General features: G+C 38.2%; 1 protein-coding gene across 2 annotated transcripts in view; it reads right to left on the bottom strand.

The window, feature by feature from the left end:
* HOMER1 (homer scaffold protein 1) overlaps positions 1 to 8,248 on the bottom strand; it is a 159,211-nt gene extending 150,963 nt beyond the window's left edge. For both annotated transcript variants that reach the window (XM_069096320.1, XM_069096319.1), the window contains exon 1: positions 7,248 to 8,248. In XM_069096320.1, the coding sequence (XP_068952421.1) occupies positions 7,248 to 7,252 (5 nt within the window). In that variant the 5' untranslated portion in view covers positions 7,253 to 8,248. The remainder of the gene's footprint in view (positions 1 to 7,247) is intronic.
* Positions 8,249 to 8,254: the final 6 nt, after the last annotated feature.

Raw genomic sequence — 8,254 nt, forward strand, 5'->3', positions numbered from 1 at the left:
ACAAAATAGAATGTCCTACAAAGGAAAAAAAATGGGCCCTCACTAAAATTGAGCAGGAGCAGGCAAACTATAGGCAAAGAAAAAATCTGGCCTGAAACCTCTTTTTGTATGGCCCATGAGCTACGAATGTTTTTTTAATGTGTTAAACTCTTTTTTGATCTTCATAATAATACTGCTTTGAGGCAGATGCTACATAGAATAGCCATGATCTGATTCTGGGGAGGAAGTATCCACATCAATGAAATCATGGGCTTTGGGTCTTCTAGAAGCTTTTATCATATAAGGCAAGTTAGAATACTAAGTTGATACAATATTATTCGCTACCCTGTGTTGTTTATGCTCTACTTCTAGGGGTAAGGCAAAGGAATGCCTTACTTGGGGGGGGGGGGACATCCTTCACAAGAGTCTCTTCCTTCCTCCAGTGTTTTTCCCCCCAGATGAGCTGTTAGAAGGCTTAATTAACTAAAAGGATACTACCTTTAAGTAGGCAAAAAAGCACTGGAGGGAATCCTATATTCTACCTTCTGAGGAAGTGGGGAAAGGAAGAGCCATTTCTTTTTCAAAGTCCTGCCAGCATCACTACCAGAAAACAAGGAGCAAAATATATACAGCAGAAAAGGGGAATGAAAGATCAGCTCCATGCATACAGTATTCATGGGGCAGATTATAGGTGTGAGAGAAGAGGTACACTGGAAGAATCTGATCTTACCATGGGAAGTAAATTATTAGGAAGGATGAAGGGAGAAACTAACTCTTGAAGAACATTAAGGTATCAGTTATATACTACACTGAAAAAAAAAGATACTAAAAGCAGGGCTATTATTCACTGCCTCATATGATTCAGAATTTACCTGCTTTCAAAATATAAATAGGTTCCTTCCTAGTCATCGGTAAGCTCAGACCTGATATCTGCTCTAGCCCCCGCACCTTAGACATAAAAGTCTTCAATAAATATTGATGGGTAACAGTTCATTCTGGAATATCCATGCTACAAAAATCCATACTGCCATTTTTTTTGGACTTGAACTATATTTTGTCACTGTAAGCAACTCTCAGTGTGCAAACGTCTTCCACTGATTCAAATAAATAATTTTGGACAGGTAGCAAGTGGCTCAATGGTTAGTGTGCTTAGCCTGGAGTCAGGAGCACCAAGTTCAAAACTAGCCTCAGACACTTACTAGTTCTATGACCCTGAGCAAGTCATTTAAGCCTACTGGCCTCAGTTTCTCATTTATAAAATGAGCTAGAGAAGGAAATGTCAAACCACTCCACTATTTTTGCCAAGAAAACCCCAGAAGTGGGATCACAAAGAGTCAGACATGACTGAAATGACTCCACAACAATTTGAATAACTGTTTTAGAGAACTGCCTGTGACACCATGAGGTTAAATCATTTGCTCAGTTACACAGCCAGTGTGTGTCAGAGAGGTGGGATAAGTGACAGTAAAGGAAAGGAAAATAAGGTGCCTTCTTATAGGAAGGAAAGCCAGGGGTTATTGGGAAAAGGCTACTGAAAAGTACTACTTAAAAGGCATTTTACCAAATAGCAATATACTCAGATTCTAGGTCAGAGAGTTTACAGATATGTTTTCAATAAGCAAAACTGTCTGTCCTCAATTGTATGATTCCTTTATTCTGAACTGAATGGCAGTACTTTTGAATAGCCTACATTTTACCAAATCATATTCTGGACAGATATCATGGGGGGGGAGAAGGGAACTAAACACATAGTTAAATTAATCTAGATTTAAAGTCGGAGAAAAAGCACAGGACAAAAAAAGGTTTAGACTGTCTAACTCTAGAGCCAGCAGCCCTCTATCTGCTAAACCATGCTGTCTCTGCTCATGTTGTTCAGGCTATAAAAATCTACTTTCCAAATTTGACAGTCAGATTATCTAAGGTTGTCTGCTTAATTACTTGCTTTGTTGACACTGCAGATCATTCTTATTCTTACTCTGCATATCCCAGCAGGGAAGCCCTTATAAAGATGTAAATGTAAATGCTGGGTTTTTTCTTCTTTTGGGGGGGAGAGGAGAGGCAGAGAGAAGGGAAGGCTGAGAAACAGTGGCTCTGCTTAGCGAGGTACAGTACTTCCATCCTCAGGATAAGGGCTCATTTATTCCTAGCATCAAGGTGGGTTGCAAGGAAGATGTGAACATATAGAAGGGAATTCTTGACAGCTGCCCAACTACTTCTCACCCAGGTCTTCAAAGCTTCATTATTGGCTTAGAAGTGAATTTGTAACTCATACAAATCCAAAATGGAAGTATGATTTAAAAAAAAAAAGCCCAACACCACAATCTAATCAAATATAAAATGCTGGGGTGTCTAGGTGGTGCAGTGAGTAAGAGCACCGGCCCTGAAGTCGGAGGACCTGAGTTTGGTACCAGCCTCAGACACTTAACACCCACACAAAAAAACTAGCTGTGTAACCTTGGGCAAGTTACTTAACCCCAATTGCCCTCCAAAAGGAGAATATATATAATGCCTTTTGATTAGTTCCATGTAGCTTTAGGCACACCTGTGATATACTTCATGAGTATCAATAATAAAGGGTTGACCATTAATAGACATGGTGATTAATAAAAACACAAGTGGTATCAAAAAAGGGATCCTCCTTGGTAACAAATTAACATCCCTATAGGGATGGTTTTCAAGGGAACATATTCCCTTCACTGCCATTCTTTGAGTCATATTTTTCACTCTTGATAACATTCTGTTTTAAATTTGGATTCAGTAACATGAAGGTCCAAGTGAACTTCCTGATCCCCTTGCTTTTTTGTTTGCAGTCATAAATCTTGTGGAACTGCATTTAATCCAAAAAAGCAGGGAAGATGCTGTCCCAGGGGCCATAGTTTCTGGCAGGTTTCAACTGTTCCCTCCCAAGTGAAGACAAGAAACCAACAACAAAAAGCTTGAAACAAGAAGAGGAGGAGGTTTCCAGATGTAAATCTTAGCAGAGTTAACACACTAAAGGGACCCAGAGCTCCAACCTCAGTAAAGGGGAATGAAAAGGGAAAAGTAGACGAAGTAGAATGGGAATCCTATAGTAAGAAGAATGAGTGAAGGAGTTTCTGTAAAACAGAATAATGGAGACCCAAGCCTTGTCATTAGTCATTATTGGTAAGTCATCTGTTGAGATAGTCATTTTGTCATATGGAAATTTTCATTCTATATGGAAAGCAACAAATTCTCCCAAAACATACTTTGTGTAAACTAAGAACTTGCACATGAAATAAATGTAAAGTTTTGTTATTTTAAAAAATTTTTAAGTCAACTATAACTATCTGTAGTCTCTTACTGGAAAAACACTATTTCTGTGTAAATTGGTAGACTTGCAACTACTTTGTGTTCTCATACTTTAAAGGGGACTCTTCTGAACTCCCTTTGGTGAAGATGAGGCTTTGAAGGACCAACCGAAGAGAAAAATTTATTTTTTCTTTTTAAGTAAGTATACATAAGTACTTTTCAAATGAATATTTTCAGTGCACCCACAGCAATAAAAATCAACAATGCATTTATCATCCAGAACCCTCCAGCTGATTTGTCTTTCATTTAGAACCATCTTCCAGAAATTAAAATTTTCTGCAGAAGCCAAGTGAAAAGTCAGTAATTATACCTATTTTCTCCTTTTTTTCCTCTTTCCCTTTCTGTGTCCTCCCCCCCAAAATATTCTACTTTCTCTTTTTGCCAAGTTTACTTTGACACACGGAATCCTTCATAATTCAAATGAAGATTATTGTCATATTAACCTTTTAACTTCATCTACAAATTATAACCAATACAAACAATATGAAATGCTTAACTCACATTAGCAAATCTAGGTCAAAAGAGAGTATCATTTTTGCATGGATTCAAAAAATTGTGAACCATTAAATTTAAGATGTATAACTTTTAGTATGATCCATTACTTTCATTCTCAGTCCTGAGTTTATACCCACCTAAGTATAAATATCTAGATATTCTAGTTACACAAAACTTGAGAGCTGAAAAGGCACTCTGACTTAAGCCATCCCAGCCAAGGGAAAAAAACTGAGGTCCAGAATATGAAAAGTGACTTGCCCAAAATAAAAATAAGAGTGTCAAGGCCAGTGAAACAGTCTTTGAAAGGAATCATTTCAATCTGTCCTTTTTATCTTCCTTCAGGTTTGAAGATCATATATTGCAAGTTGCCACCCTCTTTGGAATTAACCTGACAGCATATTAACATATTTAAAATTATGCTGAGGACATAAACAGAAAGAACAAAACGAAACAAAATAAAAACTGACTGCTGAGTAATTGTAATGATCAAACTGGAGGCTGTCCCAAAAAGATATGAGAATGCGCCTGCTTCCTTTCTTTGCAAAGGTGGGACACTATGGCTGTAGAACACTATCCATACTGCCACAGTTAGTCCATATATTGGTTAGTTTTGCTAGATTTAGTTGTCTTTCTCTTTTTACATGAGATGGCTCTCTGAATGAGATATATCAGGAAATCAAAGTGCCATAAAAACAAAAAGTAGCAATACAAAATTTGCAAAATAAAAAGCCACAGCAATCTAACTTAATATTATGTCATTATGTATCATATTTGGATATTTGGAGACTGGTCCCAAGAGTTTTTTCAGTAAAAATGATCAATATTCAGTGGAAAGATTGTGGCAAACTGACTTTTCTTACAGCACTTGCACTCCTTAGTCTAATGTGAGAATGCAGTTCTCAGGAGAGGAGCTGCCACTCCATTTGTCCTCCAACATGCTTCAATAAGAAAAGAAAAACTAAAGCTTTTTTGAAGGAAGCCATTTTTAAGTTTTCATTTTCAAGAATTTGGAATACTAGTAACCCAACATTAAATCTGATCACTTTCACAAATATTTTAAGCTGTAATTACTTCCCAACAAATGTTGTTAAAGTGATGAAAAATGAGATTTTGGAGAAAATAACTCTCCCTCTCTGAAGGAAATACACTTCAAGAAACCTCAATAAGGATAATAAAAACTATACTGGAGGTGGGCTAGGGGAGAAAAAGAAAAAAAAATACAATAAAGCAATTATAAGTGAAAAGGACCTTACAGAACATATAGTCATTAAGAAACTGAAGTCCAGAGAGATGAAAATGGTTAAAGTGATTGCCCAAGGTCATCCAGGTAATAACAGCGGCGCTAGTACTCTCTAGACCAGAGCTAGGATTCTCAAGATTCCCAGTCTACTTGCTTTTTCCACCCTTTCTCCTGTCATATAAAAAGACATTTCCCCTATTCTCACACTTGTAAGTAAAAGTTTTAAAAGTATTATTGTTTCCAAATGAATGAGGAAGTCACTGAACCCAAAAGAAAGCTGTTTAAAATTAATAAATATTATTTAAAAATTTAACTTTTAAAAAGCATGACCTGAAACCTTTCCTTAGAGATGAATATGCAGTTTTTAAATGTAATCAGTTTTACAAAATGTAAATCACATTGCTAGAACAAGTTTTGAAAGTCTTCTACTAAATCCCTTAGACATACATATATTCCTTATATATCAACATATTCCTTGCATATATACCTATTCCTTAAATATATATATATATGTAAATTCCTTAAATAATATATTGAGGCAGCATCAAAACTTCAAGTCAAAAAATTTAGTTCAAAGTACAGACTCTACCACTACTACTCCAGTGACCTTGGACAAAAATCACCTGTAAAATCAGTGAATTTGACTAGGTGACCTTTAAAGTCCCTTCCAGCTCTACATCTCTGAACCTATGTTTGAACAAATTACAACAGAAAGTTCAGGTCTACACAATAATCAGCATCAAACACAACCTAAGACTGAAATAGTCATGTAATATATTTGACAAGTTATTCTAAAACACTGATCCATTTATATAATGGAGAGTCAATAAGGAATGGCATACATTACTGTCAGTTCCCACACCATAAAGCTGGCAGTATTTGCAATCATATTTCTGAAATTATATGCTTAAATTTATATTAAGCATTGATTCACCCTCGTATCATGATGATTTAAAATTAGGAAGCATCACCTACCATCCATTATTTAGGGGAATGTAGGCAGCAAGGGATGAGAAGTTCCCTATTAAACTGGGTGTGGGGGGGTGGGGAAAAATTAGAAGGCTTTTTAATTAAAATTAAAACTCTTAAATGAAGTTGAAAAATAAAATATATTCTACAGCAAGAGAAACTCTCAAGAAGCACCAGAAGTCCATAGAAACTATATCTGCCTTTGATTCCCACTTTAATGACCCAAGGGGCCAGTTAATTCTTTACAATTTAAATTCTGGTTTTCTGAGCCTCAAAACAGAAGTCTCTGTACGTTCTTGCAGAGCAGCAGTTTCTATTGGGGATACATTTAATTTCCAAATAAATGCCTTTATTACTAGCTAGCGGCCATGAGACAGCATGCTGTAGTGGAAAGAGTAATGTAGTCAGGAAAGATAGAAGTTCAAATCCTACCTCCGATTACCACTAGCAGTCACACACAAGTCACATAAAATAAGACTCAAGGGGCGGCTAGGTGGTGCAGTGAATAGAGCACCGGAGTCAGGAGGACCTGAGTTCGGATCCGGCCTCTGACACTTAACACACACACACAAACAAACTAGCCGTGTGACCTTGGGCAAGTTACTTAATCCCAACTGCCCTCCAAAAAGCAAAAAAAACAAACAAACAAAAAAAAAAACCAAGTCAGACACACCTAACTTACAGGACTGTGGTGATTGTCAGAGGAAATAATGTACGTAAACTGTTTTGCAAGCCTTAAAACGCTATAAAACATCAGTTATTATTATTCTTTTTATTACTTCTACTACTACAACTAACATTTACAAAGAGGAAAAACAGTATGAGAATTCAATCTTCTCTCTTTCCCCCTCTCCCTTTTTTTGAGGGGGTGAGGGGGAAACTACAGGGAAAACCAAAAAATAGAATTCCGTAATTATGGTTACTGAAAGATTTAAGAAATCTAAGAAAGAAGGATTTTTCTGGTTGAACAGCAACATTCAAATTCTGATTGCATTCAGGATATAAAACTGAAGGTCCTTAAAAAGACAACTTCCTAGTATTTAAAACACCTTTAAAATAAGACGACCCTATAAAAGTTAGTTCTTACACCTGAGGACTTTAAAGCTAAAAAGTCAGGAAATGAGTCAAAGATAGGGAAGTCTTTTGTTTAAAACATACCCATTCCAAAGGCTCCCCCCCCCCCCAACCCTTATTTTCTCCTTAGAAGATTCAAAGCCCAATGCAAAATCCTTACCCCATTTTGCTCAGTAAAACTTCTACCGAAGTTGCTCTACGGAAGAATTTCCCAAGGAGTCTTTTCAGTGGCTTTACTGCCTTTGGTTCCCCACGTGATCCGCGCGTGTCTGGAGGTATTTCAAGGATGCCGAGACAATTCGGCTCGTTTCCTCAGGTAAATGAATCTCTCGCGTAGAGATCCCAAAACGTTCAAAGCAAAGGAGGTGGCATCTGCTTGCGAGAGTTAAAATGCCGCGCTGGGGAGCAGCGAAGGCCAATTCTCATTCCACAGCGTGAGTCCGCGTGGGTCGATGCACAATCCAGGTTCATGGAGTCCTATAAGAAAAGAGTTCGGCGGCTGCTGCTCGCATGTCCTTTTGTAAAAGGATGCAGTCCCCGCGCCAGGAGCAGGAAGGATGTTCGTCTTCTTTTTCCCAGCTGCAGGGAGAGCGGGCGGCGCGTTCAAATCTCCCTGGCACCCCTGCAGGTCTACCAGGTGGGGAGCACGACACAAGGGGGCATGCAATTTTAAAATTGGTAAAAAATGGAAGTCAAAACCCTAAAATGGGGAGGAAATGCAACTGTTTCTGTCCCCTTGCAAATAGAAAAAGATTTTTTTTTAAATAGAAAAATCTCAAAGCGCAAACCCAGCAGCTCCCAAACGCGCACAATACTCCACTAAGGCGAAATCTTTTCCCTCCCCCTCCTCTAGGACTCTGAGCATAGAGGAGGTGGGGAACTGGAAGAGAAGGCTGGGGAGGATCGATTCATTCTCCTGAAGAGAATAAATGAAGCCATTTCAAGGCTGGCAGCAGGAGGGGAGTGCAGCAGCACATCTCGGGGGAGGCCGAGAGATAAGGGGGAGGAGGGCCCCAAAAATCTCACCTCCCTCTACCTCCCCCTCTCCTTTTTCGGCTCAACACAATGCACAATGGAGCTTTGCCTGCACTGGTCCCTTCAGTCACTGCTTTTTTTAATTAAAAAATATATTCTCTCTCTCTCTCTCTCTCTCTCTCTCTCTCTCTC

This window comes from Petaurus breviceps, unplaced genomic scaffold (genome assembly GCF_028583685.1).
Source record: "Petaurus breviceps papuanus isolate PSGF00001 unplaced genomic scaffold, PetGlider_PUasm1.0 229, whole genome shotgun sequence".
NCBI lineage: Eukaryota > Metazoa > Chordata > Mammalia > Diprotodontia > Petauridae > Petaurus > Petaurus breviceps.